This window comes from Alnus glutinosa, chromosome 7, assembly GCF_958979055.1.
Source record: "Alnus glutinosa chromosome 7, dhAlnGlut1.1, whole genome shotgun sequence".
NCBI classification, from domain to species: domain Eukaryota; kingdom Viridiplantae; phylum Streptophyta; class Magnoliopsida; order Fagales; family Betulaceae; genus Alnus; species Alnus glutinosa.
In genome coordinates, this window is record NC_084892.1 from 19,157,612 (window position 1) to 19,183,999 (window position 26,388).

The 26,388-nt window shown below is 41.4% G+C and overlaps 1 protein-coding gene across 4 annotated transcripts in view; it reads right to left on the reverse strand.

The window, feature by feature from the left end:
- Window positions 1-1,468: 1,468 nt before the first annotated feature.
- The window catches only part of LOC133872735 (uncharacterized), a 35,288-nt gene continuing 10,368 nt past the window's right edge, over window positions 1,469-26,388 (reverse strand). For all 4 annotated transcript variants that reach the window (XM_062310321.1, XM_062310323.1, XM_062310324.1 and 1 more), the window contains exons 9-14: window positions 25,427-25,509; window positions 24,966-25,093; window positions 24,766-24,867; window positions 4,283-4,576; window positions 4,058-4,180; window positions 1,469-2,028 (exon numbers count right to left, since the gene is read on the reverse strand). In XM_062310321.1, coding sequence (XP_062166305.1) covers window positions 1,645-2,028; window positions 4,058-4,180; window positions 4,283-4,576; window positions 24,766-24,867; window positions 24,966-25,093; window positions 25,427-25,509 — 1,114 coding nt within the window. In that variant the 3' untranslated portion in view covers window positions 1,469-1,644. The remainder of the gene's footprint in view (window positions 2,029-4,057; window positions 4,181-4,282; window positions 4,577-24,765; window positions 24,868-24,965; window positions 25,094-25,426; window positions 25,510-26,388) is intronic.

Here is a 26,388-nt window from a genome sequence, read left to right on the forward strand (position 1 = left end):
ATACTTCAGCATCTTCATCTTTCCCGTTTGCATAAATTAGACCCCTTTCTGGCATAAGAAATCGAATAATACAATCAATAATAAAAGTTAACACAAAATCTCTCCTTATCAATTCCAAACTTTTATCAACTCTTCACTAGCACAATATTATCTTTGAAATGCACACATTTTAACATTCAATTAACCAAATTATTATTATATTTTTTTCATAATTATTGCTTTTATTATTTAATTTGATCAAATATTTATTATTTTAATACTAAAATGCACCAACAATGATAGTACTTTCCCTTCAGAAGTATGATAGATTAATATCAAGTTCTCCAATTCAAGCACAGGATGAAACTCGAGTTCTCGTTTCTGAATTTCAAATATGGTTCAGGAGTTTTATTATAGTGCAACACACACACACACACACACTGCTTTATTTCTTTAGATTTTCTTTTCAAAGTTCAGACCAATGGGTTCGATGGATCTAATTACTTTTATTATTTTTTTCCCCGATATGGAAAAAGCAGAACATCTGCTCAAAACACTTCCTATAATAAAGTTTGATAGACCAAGAAAAATGAGTTCAAAATTAGTGGGTTTGATCCCAGTATGTTTTGTCAAAGTTTGGGGGAAGCAATTGCTTGAAGATTTTAGTACTATTTACGCCTTCCCTTAAATTTTGTGAATGATTTGCATTACATATGATAAAATGTAGATCATAAGATATATCTTGCTTGCTTTAACTGTTATTTTGAAAGCACATCTTTTAAGAAGTTATCATACACCATCAAGGGTTCGGTTCATGTGTCTTAACCACCAACGAAAACAGAAAAGAAAAAAAAAATACACATATTCCTCTCAAACTATCACATAATGTCAATATCCCCCAAAATTAAAGATTGCATTAATGTTTTCTTCAAACTATTAAAAATTTCAATATACCCCTGATGACAAAAATACCCTTAATAATAATAATAAAAAAATCTTAAAACTGTTTAAAAAAACAAAAAACGCGGGGGGGGGGGGGGGGGGGGGGGGAAGCTGTAGTCGTGGCTTGCCACCCTCTGATTTTTTGTTTTTCTTTTTCTTCTGGGAGTGGTCAATCAACCTCTAATGGCTAGAGGGTGATTGGGTCATATTCTGGGAGTGGCCATTGGAAGTAGTTTGACCACCACCAAATGGCTAAACCCCACCTCTCCCTCTTTCTTCTCTTTTTTTTTTTTGTTGACAAGTATAACCATAAGAAATGAAATGCACATTAAAATACCGACACCTACATGCTAAACCACAAGGATAGCGACGCAACAACATGAAACCACTGATCCTACCCGTTTTTGGCTACCAGAATGGCCAGCATTTGCTTCAATCATTTGGGTGGAAAAAAGAAGGGTGTGAGCGTAAATAAGAAGACACATGTTTCCTTTGTGTCATACTAGCTCTCTAGCGAGTCACAAAGGGCCGTAGAGTAGATAAGCAATTCTTATGATACCAGTGCTTTGCAAAAACTCATCTGTATAAATACACTTCCATCATTCAAAGCAATTAATATAAACACATGTACTTGTATAGATCATCAGTAAGATGCAAGGACATTCCAACATCAAATCTAGCAATTAACTAATTTAAGCTACAAAAATTGGTGAGAATGGAAACTCACATGAGGACTCCTTCAGCATTACTAAGGGCTTTCTTTGCAACCTTAAATTTTTCTGTAATGGCTTTATTGGTCTTTACAACATACTCCTTGATGAAAAACTCAATGCCACGCCTAAGACTTTCGAGCTCGGGGGTGACAGCCACACGTGTGAATATGTTCCAGATAAGCTTATCGGGATACTCAAAAAGGGCCTCGAATATCATCCGGAAATGCATAATCCTTTTTGGGGTGAGCACCTTGATGTTACCGAGTTCTGCAGACTTCAAAACTGCGAGGGAGAGGGTGAAAGAGGAAACCATCTCTGCTACAAATTTTGCTAGGTGCATTGACCTAATAAGCTGCATTGACTCCAGCTCTTTGAAGTGGTCCCAAAGGCAAAACTGAGAAATTATAACAGAAAAAAAAAAATGATTATCAAAATGATATGAAGAAAAACATCACTCAGAAGGCACTATATTTTCAGAATGATAAAGAAATAAATTAAGGAAAAAAAAAAGGATAGCATTTTCGAAAGAATTTATGAAGAATCAAAATTCATGGCATGTAAGCAGTAATGACCCAACCCAATTTCAGACTTCAAAAATATAAATTGAAGTCATAGGACAAGGATCAAACTAGCACCCATTCGAGAGATTTTTTTCTTATAGAACATAGTCTGGCTATGAGAGAGAGGCTATGTAGAGAGTGGTAGTAGATTCTAAATATGGTAACTCGTGGGGTGAGTGTAGTTCTAATGATGTTAATGGGTTGAATTGGGTTGATCTTCGGAAAAATATCAGAAGGGGCTAGGGGAACTTTTCTAGATATACTAGTTTTGCGATGAGTGATGGTTCTAAGATTAGATTTTAGCATGACATGTGGTGTTGGGATCAGACCCTCAAGGTTTGCTTTTCCAAAGTTTTTCAGAATTTTTTGCTTTAAGGATGTTTCATGGCAAAAATTGATAGCTTTCTAGTGACCCTCATTGGTGGAATGTTAATTTTATCAGAGTGGCGCATGACGAAGAGGTGGATTTCTTCACCTCATTCTTCAATTTATTGTATTCCATCAAACTGAGACAGGGCGAGAGAGACAAGCTTTTTAGGACCCCTTCCAAGAGAGGGTTATTTGATGTCAGATCATTCTATAATGTCATGATTCCCCATGACATTTCTCTTTTCCCTTGGAGGAGTATTTGGCGGAATAAAGTTCCATTGAGAGTGGCTTTCTTTCCCTGGTTAGCCGTTTTTGGAAAGAGCCTCACTATAGAAAGCCTAAGGAAGCGGAATTTCCTAGTGATAGATTGATGTTACACATGCAAGAAGGACAATTTGATAGTTTTCATAGTGCAACAGTGTGGAAGATGATCTCGCCTTGTTTAATGTGGTGTATTTTGAGAGAAATAAATGATTTAAGGTTGAGAAAATCATAAGAGGACGACGGTGAAGCTAAAGGCCTTCTTCTTCAAAAACCTTTAATTGACTTCATGTTTCTTTTTCTTTTTTTCTTCTTATTTTCTTGATCTTTTGCCTTTTTCTAGTTATGTGTTTCTCTCTTGTATACTTTATGACGTTCCAAAAGTACACAATTAAATTCTATGGTTAACGAATAGTGCACATGAACTAGTACAAATACTGACAAATTTGAGTTGCAATTAGTTTCACAAAAAGTTCGGCATCCTATGGAAATTGATTGGCTCCATTTTGATCAAGCAAAAGACCAGGCAAAATGTATGATAATGGCCACTCGTAAGGAAGAGATGAATCATCTGAAAAGTCATAATGAAATCTTGAAGTGTTACAAATAATTCCCAATTAGGATGCATTTTAGTTTATTATTTTACTATTGATTATATAAGGCTCAGTATAGCTTGGATTTTGTTAAAATATGCCTTCCACTGGATAAATACAATGTAAATCTAAATAAGGGGGTGGGATTCTAGGTGTAAAAGATGAGTAATTGAAAATATCATAAGGTGCTTTCAGTAATAAAAGAGGAATCGTGTTTAAAAAGGAAGAAATAATACATTCTCAAATCATATATTTAAGCATATGCATACGGCCCACTTAGACAAGAAACAAAGAAAAAAAAAAAGGTAAAATAGGGGTCGAATAAATTGACAATGGAAATTTCACAAGCCTATATAACTACTGCATGACAAATGAAAGGATATCTATTGTATATAACCGATGAATTTTAAAAATAGAGCATTGAACAAAAAGGTATAAATTCTATTCTAGAGTCGCGGGGGGATCCAAAAATGGCTATGAAATTTTCACAAGCAGATATAGCTAACATATTCGGTATGTAACCTATGAATTTAAAGAAAAAATTATTTGTCCATAGTTAAATAAAAAAGGTATTTACCATGTTTTCCCCTAAATTCTATTCGAGAGTCATCTTAATTAAAATATGGAGAGAAAGGAACACCTGTAAAGTGAACTTGTGGTTTTTGTCATGCTCGCACAACTTGGAAGCCAGAACAGTGTAATACTTGTTAAACACTTTCTCCTGTAAACAGCACTCTACAAGAACGCGCATGATCTCTCTGTCCTGTGAACAAATTGAAAGTCATATGTCAAAAAATGAAAGAAGATGGTTAAAATAGAGGAAGAAAGATAAAAATAAATAAATAAAAGATCAAAAGGTACCCACCCGCTTCCCATGTAAATCCAACCTTAGAAGCTTCTCAAAAGCATCAATATAGTCCTCCCCACTCATGATTACGCAAAAGATTGCCCTTCTGGCATCTGTGTTCATCCTCTGTGCAGCAGCAAGCTGCAGCATTTTTTGGGCTTCAAGAACCTCTTTGTCTATTGTGCTCGCAACCTCTTCAACCTTGTCCACTGTGGAAGCCATATCACCAGACAACCACCATTGGCCCTTCTTATTAGGATCAAGAAGCTTGCTCCATTTGAGCCCTCTAATTAAATTGTCTTCTGCTCTTAACTGAAAATAATAATAAAAAAAAAATATGACAATAAAGAATAACCAAGGACACTAAAATGTCATAAGAATAATATAAATGGAAAAGTTGATTCAGTGTCTAAGAAACTACATTGAGACACTTTTTGTTTCATAAGGGGAAAGGTTATCATAACTTCCCTTCATCTTGAGTGTCCATGAGCCATCCCCTATTTCAAGACATCCTGGCATGCATAATAGTCTACAAGGCTAACTGATAGATAGAAGGCAGCTTATAGTCATATCTCTAGTCAAAGTTACCCGTTCGGGCTTTTCATTCCATTAAGCCAGCAAGTTTGTCAACTTCGACCAAAGCATATGAGGAAGTACGTGAGAGTTTTGGCTGATATAAGAGTAGTGTATTGTACAGGGTTGTTTTTCATCGAGTAGTTTGTGGTTGGTTTTAAGGTTTCAACCTTCAGTTGAAAGAAAAACCCTCGCAAGGGTTATCAGGATGCTCCTCCTCAACATCTTGGCAACCGGTGACTAACAAGATAAGTCCCACTTTGTTGATACATCACTTGAAAATATTTTGGTACCAACAAGGTTTCATACAATTAGCAACAAGGCCTTTCTCCTTTATGGATGATATAGGGTGAACCCTTAAATTAGAGACTTAAACTGTGCAAAACGAGTTTCTACAAGCTGGTGCATGGTTTGCAAGGTTTAAGGAGGGAAAGGTTAATTCAAGGTTCACAAACAGGAAAAAAAGAAGTTATTTATTATATGCTTTCTAGGCTAATGTTACAATAAAAGGCATGCAGAAAACAGAAAACAGCATTAGGGTGGTTGAATTTCTTGTATACTTTTTGTGTACGAGGACTTTGCCTCTTCTTCCAATAAATTATTATTCATCAAAAAAAGAAAAAAGAAAAAGGCATGCAGAAAACAGCAAGGGAGTTTTGACAATGCTCAAAAAAGATCTAGTTAAAGAAAAGGTTAGGATTTTTGGACAAGGTAGTGAGTGAAAAGTCTGTAATGCAGTTTGATAAAGAAAAATAAGAGCATAGCGATACAAAATCTTAGGTCTTACTAGAGCTTCTTATTGTTGAAGTGTCTCACCCAGAAGGTTTGATGGACACGCATCATCAAAACACAAATAAGAGGGCAGAAATCTGCTAAGAGTTTTCATCCAACAATTGTTTTAATGTTTCTAATAGACTAAACTATATAGAAGCAAAATACAGGAGGGAAAAAAAAAATTTATAAAATATAAACTCCTAGCTAAACATCCTTATTACCAAGTAAGATCCAAACGGACACGAACAAAGTTCAAAAGACCTCGTTACTGAGAAGTACCAACTACGACAACAAATCATCAATGTTTTTATAATTATCACAATTCCTAAATTTAGAAGATACTAAAATAGAATAACAATAAAAGAAGCCTTTATTTTTTTATTTATTTATTTATTTATTTATTTTTTCTCCTGAAAGACAAGGTTTCTTTCTCCGGCTAGTCTAGAAGAGAAATGGAGAGGTGGTGCTGTGTGGAATCTAAGACGTTTGTCTTCTCGGTGATAGAAGGTGCTTCGGTGGTGAGAGTGGAGGAAAGGAGGAGGAGATTTTCAGGGCTCGTACTGCTTGGTGCCCAGAGCTGTGGATGGTTGCTCTCGACCCTGGAGAGTGTGCTGAGGTTTACAGGGAAGGATTTTGTAAGGTCTTTCAGGGAGGGGTCCAAGGTCACCATTGTTAGGCGAGGAGGCAACACAGCTGGAAGTTTTATCGAAGTAGCAGCCTATGCCTTGGGTGGTTTGAAAGGGATTATTTACATTCCTGAAGGACGGAATGGGTGGGGATGGAGTAGATTCCTGGCTGAGCTGGGTAAGACCAGGGACTTCCTCTCAGACTCAGCAGGGAAAGTTCTGGTACGGACTGGACCTTCGCCTGCGATGGAGCGGGTTCACGATAATGGAGCCGGCACTGATGTTGCTACTGGTTCAACCTCAGACAAAGCACCATCTTATGCTGAAGTGCTATGCACAGGTCCTCGACGACCGGAGGAGGAAGGGTTGAAGCAGGTTCAGCCGGAGTATCTCTTGGGTAAAGACCATCATGACCGTTATGCCTTCGACACTGTGCAGGGGGTCAGGAGATTTCCTAAATCGAAAGCAAAGTCCCTTGCTGTTTTCCGAGGCAAGTCAGACTACTCCTTTGGTGAAAAAAGCGACGGATTTCAGAAGTTTGGAGGGAAAGACACGTTACCCTCCCTGCTGCTCTGGCAGAGCCAGCTGGAGAAGTTGAAAAATGAGGTGGACCGAGCACTGAGTAGTGTGCGTGAAGGGCTGCTGTTGGTTGGGCCGGGCTTCAAGCCCAATGGTGACAGGCGGAAGAGAAAGAAGAACAGGAAGAAGAAAAAGCAGAGGACTTGTTGGGTTCCGAAATCTAAGCCCAACCCAAGTGCTTCAACGGCCGATCTGGCTACGCCTAAAGTAACGCCTACAGTAACAGAACCGTTGGCAGTGTCGGGTTCCGGTGGACAAGAGAGTGTTCTGGAGGGAGCGTCGACTTCTGACGGGTTCTGTCCTCCTCCTACGACGATCACGTCTTCGGAGATCACACGCGTCGAGTCTGCCTCCAGGCCAGAGCGGGGGTCTCGTCCTGTTACCATAGATGCGGATACAAGGGAAGAAAAGGAAGAGATGGGTATAGCCAGGAGTACGGTTCAGTCTGCGGGATGCACAGAGGCTGACGGTGGTGTTTCTGCTCCTCTCGAAATCCAAGCTCCGGTATACAACTCCAAGCTGTTGGAGTTAGGTCCCGGGCCACTCATCAACGTGGTGGATACCGGCATTTGCCCACCTCTGCTCTGCGCCGGAGGGAAGACTGTTGTCCCTGCCTTGGAAAATTTAACCTCCCAGCCGGTTCCTAATAATGGGTCTGAGCTACCCGGTTCTTGGTTGGAGGTTGTACCCAAAATTCCGGAAGTCCCTGCCACAGTTCGGATGGGTTCAGACTCAGTGATGGTTGTCTGGGCTGGTCGGAGTTCGTCGGATCCTTTGATTCCTTCGGGCTTTTATCCCTCGGAGTTAGAAGTTGAAGATGACTCTATTACTCTCTTCTCCCCTTCCGGTTTGGGGCCCACGGATGGAATGAAGTTTATTGAGCCCCCGGAGGAAGAGCCGGCTCCTTTGTGTTGCTGTCCGGGTGATAATTTCAGGGGTTTTTCCGGTAAAAAATCTCCAATGGACTTCTTGAAGGCGGTTCTGGAGTATAGCCAGTCGGTGGGGGTCACGTGTGATGGCTATGAAGGTCAGCTTTCAGCCGTGTTTGAGGCTATCCTTGCTGAAAATGACAAGAAGGAGACGGGTTCTTCTCTGAAAGCGGGCAACAAGTTCAATAGAGAACTTAATAGATTATCTTGTTCTATTAATTATGATGCGAAAAGCGGAAGCAGCTCTCAGAGTAGGTGTAAAGGGAGGGCGATTGGAGGTATTTTATGAAGCCAAAAATTCTCTCGTGGAATGTCAGGGGCTTAAATGAGGGTAGCAAGCGGTCGAAAGTTAAAAACCTAATTAGACAATGGAAGGCAGACATTATTTGCTTGCAAGAAACCAAATTGGAGTTCATCTCCAACAGCTTAGTGAGGCGCCTTTGGGGATGTCACTTCGTTGATTGGTGTTACTTACCCTCATGCGGGGCCTCTGGTGGTATCCTTATCATGTGGGATAGAAGGGTTGTTGAGAAATTAGATGTGTATGTGGGGGAGTTTGTTGTTGCTTGTTCTTTTAGGAGCGTTGCCGATGACTTTACTTGGGCCTTCGCGGGGGTATACGGTCCTAACCTTGACTCTTTTAGAAGATTGCTCTGGGACGAGCTGGCTGGCCTTGCTTCTTGGTGGGAGATGCCATGGTGTATTGGGGGCGATTTCAATGTCATTCGCTTTCCTGCTGAAAGGTCTAGGGAAGGTCGCCTTAACACTGCTATGATGGAGTTCTCAGACTTTATTTTCGAGTAGGGCCTCATGGACTTTCCTCTCACTGGAGGGACTTTCACGTGGTCCAATAATCAGGAGAACCACTCCTGGTCTCGTATTGACAGATTTCTTGTCTCTCCAGATTGGGAGGTCAAGTTTCCAGGGTCTATTCAGAAAAGGCTTCCTAGACTGTGTTCTGATCATTTCCCTATCCTCCTGGATTGTGGTGGCATTCAATGGGGTTCCAGACCGTTCAAGTTTGAGAATATGTGGTTGAAGGCTGAAGGGTTTGTGGATAGGGTTCGGCTTTGGTGGGAGTCTTATCGCTTCCAGGGTTCTCCTAGCTTCATCTTCACTCAAAAGCTTAAGGCCTTAAAGGTTGATCTCAAAAGATGGAATGAACAGGAGTTCGGCAATGTGGAGTTTCGCAAAAAATTGCACATGGAAGAGTTATGTACTCTTGATAGGTTGGAGGAACAACAAGGTCTATCTTCTGAAGAAAAGGAGAGGAAATGTGCGGTCATAAGAGACCTGGAGAACTCTATCTTGCAGGAAGAGATTAGTTGGAGACAGAAGTCTAGGGTTCTGTGGCTGAAAGAGGGTGATAAATGCACTAAATTCTTTCACCGAATTGCTAACTCGAACAGGAGGTCTAATTCCATAGAGTCGCTCTCCATCAATGGCTCTGTTTCTTCCGACCAGCAGGTTATCAGAGAACATGTGGCTCAATTCTATGAGTCTCTCTTTACAGAACCTTTCCCATGGAGACCTAGAATGGATAATATTGCTTTCGACACCTTGGATGCAGCTGAGGCCTCTTCTTTAGAACTTCCTTTCGAGGAGATGGAGGTCTTAGAGGTGGTGAAAAGCATGAATCGAGACAAGGCACCTGGTCCAGATGGGTTTTCTCTTGCGTTTTTCCAAGATTGCTGGGATGTGATCAAGACAGATCTTATGAGGGTTTTCTGGGACTTTCACTCTCAAAGCAAGTTTGTCAAAAGTGTTAACGCCACTTTTATTGCCTTAATTCCGAAGAAGTCTGGGGCTGTGGATCTAAAGGACTTTCGTCCTATCAGTCTTGTTAGTGGTGTGTACAAGATCATTGCAAAAGTCCTTGCAAATAGACTTAAAAAGGTGGTGGAGAAGATTATATCATCCCCTCAAAATGCTTTTGTGAAAGGCAGGCAAATTCTTGATTCAGTTCTTATTGCCAATGAGTGCTTGGATAGTCGAATCAAATCTGGGGAACCAGGGTTACTTTGTAAGTTGGATGTTGAGAAGGCCTACGACCACGTTAACTGGGATTTCTTACTGTATATGTTGAGAAGATGTGGCTTTGGGGAGAGATGGTGCTCCTGGATAGCGCACTGTATTTCTACGGTGCGATTCTCTGTGCTGGTGAATGGCTCCCCAACCGGTTTTTTCAGTAGCTCTCGTGGCCTTAGACAGGGTGACCCTCTGTCACCACTTTTGTTCGTCATTGTGATGGAGGCTCTTAGTAAGTTCTTCTTCGCTACTGTTCAAAAGGGCTACCTTTCAGGGTTCTCTGTGGGTTCTGGCAACAGCGAAGCTATTAACATTTCTCACCTATTGTTCGCAGACGATACTTTAGTCTTCTGCGGGGCTAATTCTGATCATCTTCATTATCTTCGTATGCTTCTTATTTCTTTTGAAGCTGTGTCAGGATTGAAGATTAATCTGGCCAAATCTGTTATGGTTCCTGTGGGTGAGGTGGATAATATGGACGGTCTGGCTAACATATTGGGCTGTGGAGTGTCCTCTCTTCCTATAAAGTATCTTGGTCTTCCGTTGGGAGCTCCTTTCAAGGCTAAGTCATGTTGGGATGAAGTTGTAGGGAAGATTGAGAGGCGGTTGGCTAGCTGGAAGCGGTTGTATTTGTCGAAGGGGGGTAGGGTTACCCTTATAAAGAGTACTCTCTCCAACCTTCCTACATATTTTCTCTCTCTATTTCCTATTCCCTCCAGTGTTGCTAGTCGCATTGAGAAGCTGCATCGTGACTTTTTGTGGGGTGGCATAGGCGACGAATTCAAATACCACTTGGTCAGTTGGTCCAAGGTTTGTCATCCTACTTCTGAAGGTGGTTTGGGCATACGAAACTTGAGAACTTTCAACAAGGCGCTGTTAGGGAAGTGGTTGTGGCGTTATGCTTATGAGAGAGAAGCTCTGTGGAAATCCGTGGTGGATGCGAAGTATGGCTCTACTAGGGCTGGTTGGTGTTCCTTAGATCCCCTTGGGTCTCATGGTGTGGGGAGTTGGAAGAACATTAGGAAGGGGTGGAGCTTGTTTTGTAGATATACCAGACTTATCTTGGGCAATGGGTCGAGGATTCGTTTTTGGGATGATGTTTGGTGTGGAGAGATGTCCCTCAAGGAAGCCTTTCCAGTTCTATATGATATAGCTTGTGTCAAGGATTCTTTGGTAGAAGACCATTTGGTAGTGGTAAGTGGTTCCTATCAGTGGGATGTCAGATTTTTCCGTGATGTTCACGATTGGGAGGTGGACGTTATGGCTTCCTTTTTCTCCTTACTGTATTCATCCAAGGTGGCTCAAGATGGGGGGGACCGGCTTTGGTGGACCCTCTCTCGCAAAGGGTCTTTTGATGTTAGATCATTCTATAAGGCTCTTGCCTGCAAAGAAGCTTCTTTTTTCCCCTGGAAAAGAATTTGGCGGACCAAGGCCCCATTGAAAGTGGCCTTCTTTGCTTGGACGGCAGCGTTAGGGAGAATCCTCACCTTGGACAATCTCAGAAAGAAGCGTGTCATTGTGATTGATAGATGCTGCATGTGTAAAATGACCGGGGAGACTGTGGATCATCTTCTCCTTCATTGCGAGGTTGCACGCGCTCTTTGGAACGTCATCCTTAGCCGGTTCGGTCTGTATTGGGTGATGCCTTCTCGGGTGATAGACTTATTTGCATGTTGGTGGTAGGGGGGACGGTCCCGTAGTGCGGTCGTGTGGAAGATGACTCATTGTTGTCTTATGTGGTGCTTGTGGACGGAACGCAACGATAGACAGTTTGAGGACAAAGAAAGAACCATAGAGGAGCTCATTTCCTTTTTTCTTCATTCTTTGTACTCCTGGACGGCTGCGTATTTAGCACCTCTAGAGATTAGTTATAACGATTTCCTTGTATTGCTTTCTTCTTCTTCTTCTTAATTGTCTCTCTTGTATACCCCCTGTATACTTGATTGCGCTTTGCGTTTTTCTAATAAAATTCTCTTCTTACTTATCAAAAAAAAAATAATAGGGCAAAGAAGCTTGATAATAAGATGCAATAGTAACTAGACAAAAAAGCATTCCAATATACACGTGTGCGTGCATATATAGGTATGCATATTTATGGATTAGGTCTAAGTAACACCTACTGTAACACTTTTACAATATAACTTCACTTAATAACTTCTAATAAGATAAATATTTTGCCGAACTCACCTTTGGAATATATGAACTCATTTTTTTTTTTTCTTTGGATGAGAAATATATGAACTCCTATTTCTTTGGATAAATAGGTATGCATTTTTTTCTTTGGAATATATGCCCCTTATGCTTGCCAAATATCAACATAATCAGAAATTAAGAACTGACTTTTATATATATATACAACTTTAATAATCTACTACACAAACCAATTTTGGATTGACTAGTAAATGACATCATGCAGACATAAATTTTAGCATGCATGATAAGCATATCGAGGACAATCCACAGTGAACTTGAAAATATTTTCTGATTGAAAGTTATTAACTGGTGTCATTTTGCAAGGTGTAATTGGAACCAAACGCTATATATACAGATGAATACATATATGCATAGATACACAAAGTTACTTAATTTCCGATCTCGATCTCAAAATCTTATGCTTTCACAATCTCAAAAAGCTAAAATAATCCATATCCCAAACAAAATCTTAAATTATGAAGATCCCATTAGGATCCCAATTTAGATTGTGGAATCGTTTAGAATAATTATTTTTTTATGATTTGACTGATCTTAAAATTACTAAATTTACCGTCTTTCATTTGTCTATATAAAGGATTTGAAGTTAAAGACCACTTAAATACTTTTGAATTTAGTGGGAAGAGTTATGAGTAAATATTTTCACTAATATTGGTGGGAAGAATAAAACATAATGTTATTGGAATTTGTTCTGCATTTTATAGACTTCTGATCTTATATATTTATAATTAATGATTTTTATGACATGTCTACATTATTAGTAGTGACTTTTTGGTAGACGTAGTGGTGAAATTTGGAAGATAATTCCTTCATGTCTTTGGAGAGCAAGGAATGCAAGCACTTTGAGTGGCATGAGTCACCAATAGTGAGGCCAAAACCTTTGTTCTTGAGATCTCTTAATTATTAGACAGTGACTATTAATTAACTCTCTTTTTCGAACAGGCTGGAGTTCTTTAATCTTTGAATTTTACAAGTTAGATTTTCTTCTGGGTGTTTCGTGTTTCTCTTATAAACAACTTGTGTACTACCATTACACCATTCACTGCACTTTTTTGAATGCAAGTGATTGCTTACAGAATCACACAATACTTTGGCTGATTAACTCAGTTTCTCTCTTCCTCATCTAGTGAGCATGTATTGAAGTATAAATAGAGTTTACAATATAACTATGAAATCCCTAGTATTCGAGTATAGCTAGATAAGTAACACTAATCTAATACAGAACCTAGATAGTATTCTAATTACATTGAACCTTATCATAATACATCTTCTTAGCAACCGGATACTCTATTAAGAGTTCCACTAAATATTAGACTTGTTATGTGCTTTAATAGCCTCCCGCAAGTTCAGCAGGGGTGAACACATGTTGCGCTTGGAAGAAAGAAGATGAAACCATTTGGAGATTAGAGGCTTGGTCAGCACATCCGCTAGTTGATAAAAACTTGGAATGAAGAGAATTTTATTTTTGATAAGTAAGAATTCATTAAAAAGCGCAAAGGGGCGCAACTCTAGTACACAGGAAGTATACAAAGGAACCCCTAAAAAGATGACTGAAACGAACAAGAAAGTAAAAAATCAGCGTACGGCATACTACCCAAGCTATGCGCCGACACCCAAAGATATAGCATTTAAGCACATTTCTACAAAGAGCCCCAACCTGTACCTCTACATCCTCAAAAAGCCTAGAATTTCTCTCACGCCACAAGCCCCATAAGACACATAGAGGAACCTGCTTCCAAATACGGTGAACAGGACCATGACCCAGCAAAGTGCCCCAAGCACTCAATAAATCCACAACACTACTAGGCATAACCCACTCCACCCCAAACAATCTATAAAAAGAACTCCAAACAATCCGGGCCACGTCACAATGAAGAAGAAGATGATCAACGGATTCCCCATGATTCTTATACATAACACACCACTCTACCACCACAATACCACGCCTACGTAAATTGTCATGAGTTAAAATCTTTCCTAAAGCCGCTGTCCAGACAAAGAACGCAACCTGCTTCGGAGCTTTGACACGCCATATACTCTTCCAAGGAAAGGAAGTCATCTCGTGACAAACTAAAGCTTTATAAAAAGACTTCACTTCAAAAATCCTCCTCTTGGAAAGAGTCCACCCCGCCCTATCAACCTCCCCATGCCGAACCCTAGTAGAGTATAACTGTACGAAGAAGGACATCACCATCTCCACCTCCCAACTTGAGCATTGCGCGTAAAGAGAACATTCCAATGAGCCACGCCTCCTATCACAGACAAATTATCCACCACCCAAGCTTCAAGAAAACGCGCAATAGAAAATAAAGCTGGAAAACCAAGCTTGAGAGGCCTATCCCCACACCATAAATCATGCCAGAAGCGAATATGAGACCCATCACCCACCTCAAAACGCAAAAACTTGGCAACATTGTCCCACCCCTTTCGAATAAACTTCCAAACACTGACTCCAAAAGGCCCCGTCACCGGCAAAAAACACTAACCTCCCCTCACACTCCCATACTTCACCTCAATCACCGATCTCCATAAAGCATCGCGCTCCTGAGAAAATCTCCAGATCCACTTCCCCAATAAGGCATAATTAAAATTGATAACATTACGAACTCCCAGTCCACCAGCCTTGATTGGAGTACAAATACGATGCCAATTGACTAGATGAAATTTAGTCTCATCACCCATACCACTCCACATAAATTCCCTTTGAAGCCGCTCCAGTTTGTTAGCTACACTCACAGGAATAGGGAACAAAGATAAATAATAAGAAGGAATGCTAGAGAGAGTAGTGTGAATCAACGTCACCCTACCACCCTTGGATAAATAAAGTTTCTTCCAACTAGCCAGCCTTCGTTCCACCTTCTCAATAACCCCATTCCAAATAGAAATAGACTTGAAAGACGCCCCCAACGGCATACCCAAATAAGTCATCGGCAAAGACCCAATATTACAGCCCAGAATATGTGCCAAAGACTCCACATCTTCCACCTCGCCAATAGGGACCAATTCGGATTTGCCTAAATTGATCCTCAACCCTGACACCGCTTCGAAACATAAGAAAGTACACCTCAAATTTCGAACGTGCTCGGCCTGTGCTCCACAAAAAATTAAGGTATCATCCGCAAACAGTAATGAACTGTTTGGGTACAGAAATGAATAATTATTCAATCCGAGTTTTTTCTAAAATCCACCCACCCGTCCAAAAACTCGAATTTTGACCCGAATTTTGAGATTACTGGTGGGACCCAGCGCAGAAAAAGTTGACTCAAAAAAATATTAATATTAATAATTTAAATCAATATAAAATAAAAGAAATTAATATTAATAATTTAAATAAAAAAAAATAAAAGAAATTAAAAAAAAAAAAACAGAGGGCAGCCACCCCCTTGGGGGAGGCCGCGCGGCCTCCCCTGAGTACTGGGGGTGGCCGCGCGGCCACCCCCGAGTACTGGGGGTGGCCGCGCGGCCACCCCCGAGTACTGGGGGTGGCCGCACGGCCACCCCCGACCCTTGGGGGTGGCCGCGCGGCCTCCCCCGACCACTGGGGGTGACCGCGCGGCCACCCCCAACCTCCTCTGGGGGTGGCACGCGGCCACCCCCATTGCCTGGGGGGTGGCCCGGCCACCCCCAAAGGGGTGGCTGCCAACCGGTAGCCACCCTTGCTTCATTTTTTTTTTTTTTTTTTTTTTAATTTTTAATTTTGATTTCAATTATTTTTTTAAAAAAAATTATTTATTTATTTTTAATTAAATAATCAATATATAATAAATTATTATTATTTAAATTATTATTTCACACAACTTTTCAAAATACCAATCATTATACACAACTTTTTAAACTATCAATCATTTCTTACCATTAAAATATAATATTTTTCAATCTCAAAATTCAACACCCAAACACAATTTCTTACCTCGATATTTGTAAATAGAATTAGAATTCAATTATAATTCTCAAAATTCAATACCCAAACGCACCATAAGTGATTCACCACTAAAGCTTCATTACCCCTAAGACCCACTGAGAAACCTGACAGCAATCCTTGGCGCATAGACGCATACAACATCCTGCTGAGCGCTTCCATAACCACCACAAACAGCAAAGGAGAAAGAGGATCACCTTGCCTAATCCCCCGCGAGCTCAAAATGGAAAATTTTACTGACGATATGCAAAATTTAATCCATTTCCTCCACCTCTCCCCAAACCCACACCTCTAAAGCATGTAAAGAAGGAAATCCCAATTCACGTGATCATAAGCTTTCTCCAAATCCAATTTGCACAATAACCCAGCCTCCCCTGACCACAATTGGCTATCCAAACATTCATTGACTATAAGAACTGAATCCAAGATTTGCCTTCTACCAATAAAAGCATTCTGAGAGCTCGAAATAATTTTCCCCAACACTGATTTGAGCCTATTAGCAAGGACCTTAGAAATAATTTTGTAGACCCCTCCCACCAAACTAATAGGCCTAAAATCCTTAACCTCCAACGCATCTGCCTTCTTAGGAATAAGGGAAACAAAAGTTGCATTCAAGCTCCTTTCAAACTGGCAACTATTATGAAATTCTGAAAATACCGCCATAATATCTTTTTTGAGAACCCCCCAACATTGCTGAAAGAACGCCATAGAAAAACCATCTGGATCCGGAGCCTTATCCCCGTTCATCTCCCGCACCACCTCCCACACCTCAAGTTCCTCAAAACCTCGTTCTAACCAGAGACACTCGTCCGCATCAATGGCGGAGAAAGAAATCCCATCCACCCTTGGCCGCCATGAACTCTGCTCGGTGTACAGTGAGTCATAATAATTCACAATATGATCCTTAATTTCCACCGAATCCGAAGACAAAGCCCCATTGATCCTTAAGACTCCCACATGGTTGAACCTCCGATGCGAATTAGCCACTCTGTGAAAGAATTTAGTATTATTATCCCTTTCCTTTAGCCACAGAGCCCGAGATTTTTGCCTCCAATTAACCTCCTCACACATGAGAGTTTTTTCAAGCTTCCTGATCATGTCTGACTTCTGAACCCGCTCCTCCTCCACTAGCCCCCGAGCTTCTTCAAAACACTCCAGCTCATTAATACCTTCCAATAATTCCTTCTTCTTCTTCCCCACATCCCCGAAAACCTCCGCATTCCATTTCTTCAAATCCACCTTTAAAGCTTTCAACTTGTTAGCCAGCACAAAACTTGGCAAACCTTGAAAAACATAAGACTCCCACCAACGTTGCACAAGATCTACAAAGCCATTGGATTTGAGCCACATGTTTTCAAATTTGAAGTATCCTTTCCCTTCTCTTTGCGCTCCACAATCCAACATCAAAGGAAAATGATCCGATAAAAGTCTAGGCAAACGACTTTGAGACACATCAGGGTAATATTCTTCCCATTCCGGAGATAAAAGGAATCTATCAATTTTAGACCATACCTGATTATTGGACCAAGTGAACTGCCCTCCTTGGAGAGGAATATCCACCAAACTCTGCCCATGAATGAACTCTGAGAACTCCTCCATAGCAACAAAAAAACCACTAGCACCGGAACGCTCACTTGGAAACCGCACCACATTGAAATCTCCCCCAAAACACCACGGCCTATCCCACCAACTCATCAATCCAGCCATCTCATTCCACAACACCCTCCTCTCCCCATCATCATTAGGCCCATACATACCCCCAAACGCCCACATAAAATTATCATCAACGTTACGCAGCGAAACAGCTAACGTATATCGACCCACGCAATCATCCACCTTCTCCACAACCCTCCTATCCCACATAATTAGAATCCCACCTGACGCCACCCTAGCCCCCATAAAACACCAATCCACATGACGGCAACCCCATAAACTTCGAACCACCTCTCTAGAAATGACTTCCATTTTAGTCTCCATCAAACACACCAAATCAACCTTCCAATCTCTAATGAGCCCTTTAATACGCAATCTCTTGTCTAGCTAATTAATCCCCCTAACATTCCACGATAGAATTTTAAGCTTCATTAACACCAAACAAGCCCCTACCCTTACCTCTCCTTCTATAAGATTGCTCCCCCTTCTTGTCATAGTTAATGGAACAATCCAACCGCTTAATCTCCCTCTGACCTTTCACTCTTGACGCAATGGGAACCATAGCCAAAGAATTGGCCTGCCTGGCTTCAATTAGTTCAAACAAAGCCAACAATTTATCTTCAAATTGGTCACAAGACACTCCTATCAGTTTATAGTAACTCTTCACCCTCTCCATCACCCATCTAGGAGACACATTCAAGCTTGAATCCTTGTCCAACTCCACTGCCAGTGGCAGAATTGATAACAGGCCCAAACCCTCCACCTCATCACCTACACCACCCTCCACTATCGCAGACCTTAGAACAGATTGAGCACCAGAAGAGGACATCTCCTTTGAACCCTCCTGCTTACAAGGAAAGCCCCCATAAAAAACTCCCCCCTCCGGGATCGAAACAATATCCAACCCATTCCTACACCCCAAACCAAAACAGGACTTACGGGAAAGGCCAGAAACCAACAGAGAAATAGAGGGGGAAAACTCTGAAACAACCAAAGAAAACGGAGGGTTCGAACCAGCCCTGACACCCAACGCATCTTCTACATGCACCAGAGAAACACCCGAAACAAGATTGGTCTCCAGACCAAGAACGGACAACGAACTCCCAGAATTAGGTTCCGGTTGGGGGGCCAAGCTAGCCAAAACAGGGATAACAGTGGAAGAAACCGACCCACCAGAAATCTCTGGACTCACCGGAGAGAAGCCCAGCAACTCAGGCGAACCCACACCATCCTCCAAAACCGCTGCCCCGTAAACAAGCCGAGGACCTCGCCCGGGTTTGGGAGACCGAAGCTCCGGACCAGATAGACCAGATGAAAGCGACATAGAACAAGACCCACCGGAAAAATCAGAGACTGTCGGAAGTTTCTCTGACCCACCGTAACCCAACGTCGGCGACGGACCCACCTCAGGACACACAGACGAATCAGCTAATGGGTCCGAGACGATGGGTTTTGGGACTTTCGGGACCCAACGCAATCTCCTCTTCTTTTTCTTGGTCTTGTTCTTCCGCCCAACTCGTTTGGACTTAAGGCCAGGCCCAAACGAAGAAAGCCCCTCACAAACTCTGCTAAGAACTTGGTCCACGTCAGCCTTCAACTTCTCCAGCTAGCTTTTCCACAACAAAAGAGAGGGGAACGTGTGAACCACACCTGTCAGCTGAGAATCTGCAAAGTGATCACCAAGGAAGATATCCTTCTTGCCTCGAGCAGCAGAATTTTCAGGCAGCCGACTGACACCCATCCCTTCCTCGTTTTCTGCATCACAACGGTCACAAGGGACCTTTACCGAAGGCTTCTCTGAACGGTACAGCTTCTTCTCCTTCATCGAGAGAACACGGTGCTTCGCCTCTACCTGAACCACTGGGAGAGATAGCTTCTTCTCCACCTCCAGGCAATTGGCGCCCCTGCACAGAACCTCCATGAAGGAAGACTCTCCGATTTTGCCGGGAGAGACGACAGTGACTGAGGGGGCTGAACCTTCAATATCAACATCACCTGCTCTCCGCATCTTCTCTGGATTTGATGTTGAATGCAGCAAGCCATGCCCATCCGGGATATTAAGAAAATCTCTGACCTTCCCCAACTCAATAACGACTTTCCTCCAGCCCCGCCCCTCATACCCTTCAGGAAAGTAGATAATCCCTCTCTAGCCACCCACAGCATAAGCTGCCACTTCGAGGAATCTACCATCTGCATTACCACCTCGTCTAACAATAAGCACCTTAGACCCCTCTCTGCAGGACCTAACAAAGTCCTTATCCCCTGGGTACCACAGCAAACTCTCCATCGTCGACACTAGCCAACCAACACTTTGAGCACCAAGCAGTACTAGCCCTGAGAAATTCCTCCTTTCTTCCAGTCTCACCACCGAGGCTCCTTCTACTACCGTAAACACAAACGACTTTGCCTCCACGCAACACCCCTCTCCATCACCTTAAATGCAGAATTCCTCTCAGCAACTACGTCTAGATTGATAAAACTAACCAGCACATAGTATTACTTCAATGGAATCCTAGATATTCATGAACCCTGATGTTTTAGGGTAGCCAAGCTCTTTGTATGCATAGGAGATTGTGGAATTACACCGTTTAAAGGAGAAAAGCCAGAGAAATTCCCAAATAAAGTGGAAATCAATTTCCACATGCTTTGTTCTTGCATGGAAAATAGGATTGACAGACAAGTAGGTGGCACCTATGTTATCGCACCAAAGTTTTGGTGGATAATGAAGTTGCAGGCCGAGATCCCGTACAAGGGATTGTATCCAGAGTAATTCGGCTGCAGTGTTGGCAACTGATTTATATTTAGCTTATGTGGATGACCGAGAGATTGTGGGCTATTTTCTCGAACTCCAAGAGATTAAATTGGATCCAAGGAAAATGCAATAAGCACCTGTAGAGCGTCGGCCGTCAGGGCAACCTGCCCAATCTGCATCTGAAAAAGCTTAAAGAGAATTCGAGGAAGTCTTCTGCAGTAGCAGCTCGTGAGTGATGGTATTCTTGAGATACCGAAGGATTCTCTTGACAGCTTGCCAATGAAGTTTTGTCGGTCTATGCATGAATTGGCAAACACGATTGACAGCAAATGCCAAGTCTGGACGAGTAAGAGACAAGTATTGGAGAGATCCAACTGTGCTTCGGTATAAAGATGGGTCCTCCATAGAATCACCCGTGAATGCTGACAAAACTGAGGATGAGGATATGGGAGTAGTGACTTGTTTGGCAGCCTCCATGTTGGTTTTGCGTAATAGATTCCTAATAATCGTTGTTGATAGAGCAGATACCATTCTTTACTGGAAAGGCTTCAACTCCAAGGAAGTAATGTAGAGTGTCCAAGTCTTTGACTGCAAAGACAAGGCAGAGACGCTGTAATAACTCGTCAATGGCACTTGGAACTGAGGACATGATGATAATATCATCAATGTAGATTAGGAGATATATAGTAACAGCAGCGGTGGCATAGATGAATAATGAAGAATCAGCTTTGGAGCCACGGAAACCAAGTTAAATTAACTGACCACTGAGGCGAGAAAACCAAGCCCTAGGGGCCTGCTTCAGTCCATAAATTGCCTTATGCAATTTGCAAATATGCTGAGGATGAGTTGGATGAATAAATCCCGGTAGTTGTGCCATATGACATCCTCATCCAATATACCATGCAGAAAAGCATTTTGAATGTCAATTTGCTTAATGGTTCAGCCTGCAGAGTATGCAATTGACAAAACAGTTCTTACTGTAGTTGGTTTGACCACAAGACTAAAGGTCTCACCATAGTCTAAACCTGCATGTTGATGGAATCCCTTTGCAACCAGCCGTGCCTTGTGGCGTTTAACCGAGCCATCAGCCTTGCGCTTGAGTTTAAAAACCCATTTGCAGCCTACAACATTCTTGGCTGCCTGTGGAGGAACAAGGGACTATGTGCAGTTTTTTAGGAGAGCATTGAACTCAACTTGCATGGCATTACCCCATTCACTGACCTTGACAGCATTGGAGAAGTGGGTTCAAGTAGTGCAGCTTTTGAGAGTAAATCCCGAGGTAGAGGATATCTAACCCTACCATTTGTGAGTTGCCGGATCTGTCTAACATTGTTATGAGATCTGGTTTGCATAGGGTGAAGTCTAGGAGGTGCCGTGTCCAATGATTGGACAATAGTAACATCTGGCTCTACATGAGTTGAGGAAGAGCTGATAGGAGAGTGAGTGTTACTGGAATTTGTGTTTAATGAAGATGGAGATGGAAGAGTTGGAACCGAGACACTAATATTATTAATTGGACGGGAGAAAGAGCTGGAAGTAGGGGAAGATGAAGGAGATTGAATTGACTTTGATAAGGTTTGAAGGAAGGGAAAAACATCTTCATGGAAGACTACATCCCGAGAAACATACATACGGCCAGATTCAAGATGATAGCATTTGTAGCCTTTATGGTGTGAACTATATCCTAAGAACACATTGTTTGGATTGAAGAGAAAACTTATGGGAATTGTAGGGTCTAAGATTAGGAAAGCAAGCACACCCAAAAATTTTAAGGAACTTATAATCTAGGACCCAAGAGAAGAGTTTTTCAAAAGAAGAGATATTTTTCAACAAAGGAGTGGGCATCCGGTTGAACAAGTAACAAGAAGCAAGACAAGCTTCATCCCAAAAGGTTTTGGGGAGAGAACTATCAACTAGTAGGGCTAGTGTAGTCTCTATTAGATGTCGATGTTTCCTTTCAACACACCCTTATTGTTGATGGGTGTGTGGACAGGAAACATGATAAATAATGCCAGTGGATTGAAAATATTTATTGAGGGGGCGATACTCACCACCCCAATCAGTTTGTACACTTTTTATTTTGGCATTGAGTAATCGCTCAATGATGGTTTAAAACTTGAGAAAAACAGGCATAAGTTCATATTTAGATTGCATAGGATAAACCCAAGTAAACCTACTAAAAGCATCAATAAAGGAAATATAATAACGATTGCCATTTAAAGAAAGAGTTGGGGAAGGTCCCCAAACATCCGAATAGAGTAATTCCAAAGGATTATAAATACTTGTAGTTGAAAGAGAAAATGTCAGCGGATGCCCCTTGGCTGAGGACAGGCTATGCAGGGTTGGAGTGCCTTGTTGTTGGAACTTGGATAGAACAAGGTTGACAATCCGAAGGGCTGGATATCCCAATCGTTTGTGCCAACATTGTGAAGAAGTTCTCTCACCAACGAGTGCTTGAGGGGTTGATGATGCACATGCGAAAGAAAGAGTTGATAGAGGCCGTTTTTAAGCTAGCCTTGGTGGATTTGAATCCTGGTCTTGCAATCCTTGATAACAAAATGAGAAGGATAAAATTCAAAGAAAACAGAATTATCAAGGGCAAATTGACGTACTGAATGAAGATTTTTGCATATATGTCGAACATGAAGTAGCAGTTTAAGAAGGAATTTATGACGAGAGAGAGTAATAGATGCAGAACCAGAATGTTTAATAGACAAACCTTTACCGTTGCCTATGCGAATCTGATCTTTTCCAGTATACTCCTCAGAAAAGAGGTTCAGATTCTGAAGGTCATTTGTTAGGTGATGCGTGGCACCGGTATCCGGATACCAATTTTCCTAAGAAGGCAGTAATGGAGAAGAGTAATATGCTTGAGGAGGAGGAGCAGCCAAGACTGGATTAGGACATTGGTAACACCGAGGAGCAGTATAGCCAATCTTTCCACATAGTTGGCATATAGGTCACGAGGGTGTTGCTACTGGATCTTGTTGGAAATAGGGGCCTCGGCCACGGCCACCAAAAGGAGGTCCTCTGCCACGATACAAGGTGCGACCACGTCCACAAGGCATGGGAGCCCGAGCAGAAAAGTTAGCCGCTGGTAGGGTGGGCTCGGTGTAGGAAAGATGATGCTCAGTCCTCAACTCGTGAGCAAGGAGATGACCATACAATTCATCTAAGGAAAGAGGGTCCAACCGAGTAGTTACAGAGGTAACAAACGGATCATACTCGGATCCGAGTCCAGCACGGAGATAGGAGACACTCTCAAAATCGTTGAGATGCTATCTGGCAGCAGCAAGGTTGTCACTCATGGATTTGATGAATTGAAAATATTCAGTAATGGAAGAACTACCTTTCTTGGCTGTGGCAAGCTGGTGGTTAATCTGCATAACTCTAGAACGTGCTTGAGAAGCAAACATAGTGACTAATGTTTTCCAGAGATTGTGAGAAGTGGGACAGCCAACTGCGTGGACTACGAGTGGCTCGGTGAGCGTGGAGATCAACACGCTGAGAATCATTTGGTCTTGTTGACACTAGGCAAGGTACTTAGGATTTGCCATGGTTGCGGGTGCACCTGCAGCAGTGCTAGAATTTGGGATGGTCTGCGCTGGAGGCTGCGAGGTACCATCAAGGAAACCATACGCATCTTGGCCTTTGATGTAGGCTAGAATTTGGGTTCTCCAGCCGGTGAAGTTGCTGTTGGAGAGCTCAATATTCAGGTTGTGATTCATGTTCGGAACAGTGAAGACCACATTGGAAGAGGAAAGATTGGAAGGGTGAGTTTGCTCGAAACGAGTGGGGGAAGAAACAGTGGATGAGGCACTGGAACTAGACATGGTGACAGGTGGGAAAAAAAAAAAGGAAGGAGAAGACGTTAGTCTATGAGGGCTCTAATACCATATAGAATCACACAATACTTTGGCTAATTAACTCAGTTTCTCTCTTACTCATCTAGTGAGCGTATATTGAAGTATAAATAGAGTTTACAAGATAACTATGATTACAATGATTTAATCCCTAGTATTCGGGTATAGCTAGATAAGTAACACTAATCTAATACACAGCCTAGATAGTATTCTAATTACATTGAACCTTATCATAATACATCTTCTTAGCAACCGGATACTCTATTAATAGTTCCACTAGGACTCTTTGAGTTGGTGATAAACATTAGACTTGTTTTGTGCTTTAATATTGCTTATCGGGAAATATATATATATATATATATATTAGTTTTTATTTTAATAGATTATAAAATATGGTCCATAGTTCAATCAAATGATTTGATCGCAAATACCATCTCCGACTAATCTTAGCTAGGATCTCATTTTGAACAACCTTCTGTAGACAATCCCCAAATTTTTCTCTTTCTTGTGTTTCTTGTAGACACTCCACAAAGACCCTTAAGAAAAAGATGATGAATAAAATGTTTAAAAAGTGAAACAATTAACTAGCAAGACCTTTTGTAGCCATTTTTTTATCCGTGTGTGATGTGCAGGATCCTCTTTAGGCTTTTTCTTGTTGTTCTTGATGTCGCATATGGTTTCAAGCATGAACTCCATCTGCAAGCATTATTAATTATAATATTAGTGAATCATCCAAAAAAAAAAAAAAAGAGAGAATATTTTTCATAATAAAACTGAGAGTTCTATACGCTTACTCTCTTGCCGTTTATTTTTTCCTGGCCATCTCCAGAGGAGGCCTTCAACTCATTCACCCTATTCTGAACACTAAGAATAAAATTTTTCATTGCAGCAGGATCATCACTCCTTATTTTCATTCCACAGCCTATACAGTTGATAACAGTTCATGTCAGACATGAGTAGCTGGTACTAACATGCTAATACAAAAGATAGAACAGTCATGCCATGTTATTATTAAAACTAGTGCATGCAGAGAAAACAGAGAAAACAAAATAATAACCATTTATGGAATATATACATAATGCTGATTTTGAAGTATAAAATTATATATCAAAATGCTTGATTTGCAAGCATTTGCCAAAAAGTGGATCCCCATTGATAAAAGTTTGAAGTTGATAGAATTCTGTCAACAATTTACAGAAGCCAAAAACCATAAATGCAAAGACCAAATATAAAAAGTTCAAAGAGGCTTGCTTACATTGTAAAGTTGTCAAGATGGTAGAGACATCAATCTCTGTTAATCGCTTGCCCAGCATTGTCAGGAAGTCACATATCAAATCACTGGGAACCAGAAGTGCAGCTCTTAGAATGGGCTGTTATAATTTAAGATACATACTAACTAAGAAAGATGTCAGTAAAACGCCTATGCAAAGACACATCATTCATCAAGCAACAACTACATTGCACAAAGGTTGCAAAAATTAGGGATTCAGCTACTCAGAAGTTGTTGCTGATGCAGAGCATTTGCAAAACTCAAAGATATATCATGCCACAACATACTAAAAGGTACTGCTATCATTTCAACAAAAGAGCAAAAGACATGTGGGTGCCCTACGCTGTTAATGATATCTTTATTACTTACAAAAAAAAAAAAAAGAGCAAAAGAGCAAAAGACAATTGCCAATTCATTGTTTTCTTCTTCAGTGAAATGAAGCAATTTCAGTAGTACTGTCATGGATTACCCAGCCACATGTCTTACCACATTAATGACATTGCCAACGGGGTCCAACTTTGATTTAGCCAGATTAATCCTCAAACCTAAAACTACTTCAAAGCATAAGAATAAGCAACATAAGTTATGAAGCCCTCCTCTCTCTCTTTCATGGAGTCCTCCGCTGTTCTCCGATACTTTCATTGAGATTGGTCTGAGACTCCACCTCCCTGAAATTCAACACCGGTCTAGCCTAACACTTCCATTCATTCTTCTTTTGACATTACCTATCTTATTCTTGCTACATTCCTGGAATGGGGTTTTCGAGAAGATGGTTGGTGGAATCCAAGGACTTTGTATTGCTGGTGGTGGGTGGCGAAATAGGGATACATGTTTGTGAGAGTTGTTTAGGGAAGATGAGGTCTATTCTCTTAGACATGGACAAGTTAGCTTGGTTGGTGAGCATCTATGAGGATCTGGTGGTCGTGGAAGATTCTCGGGTGTTTTGG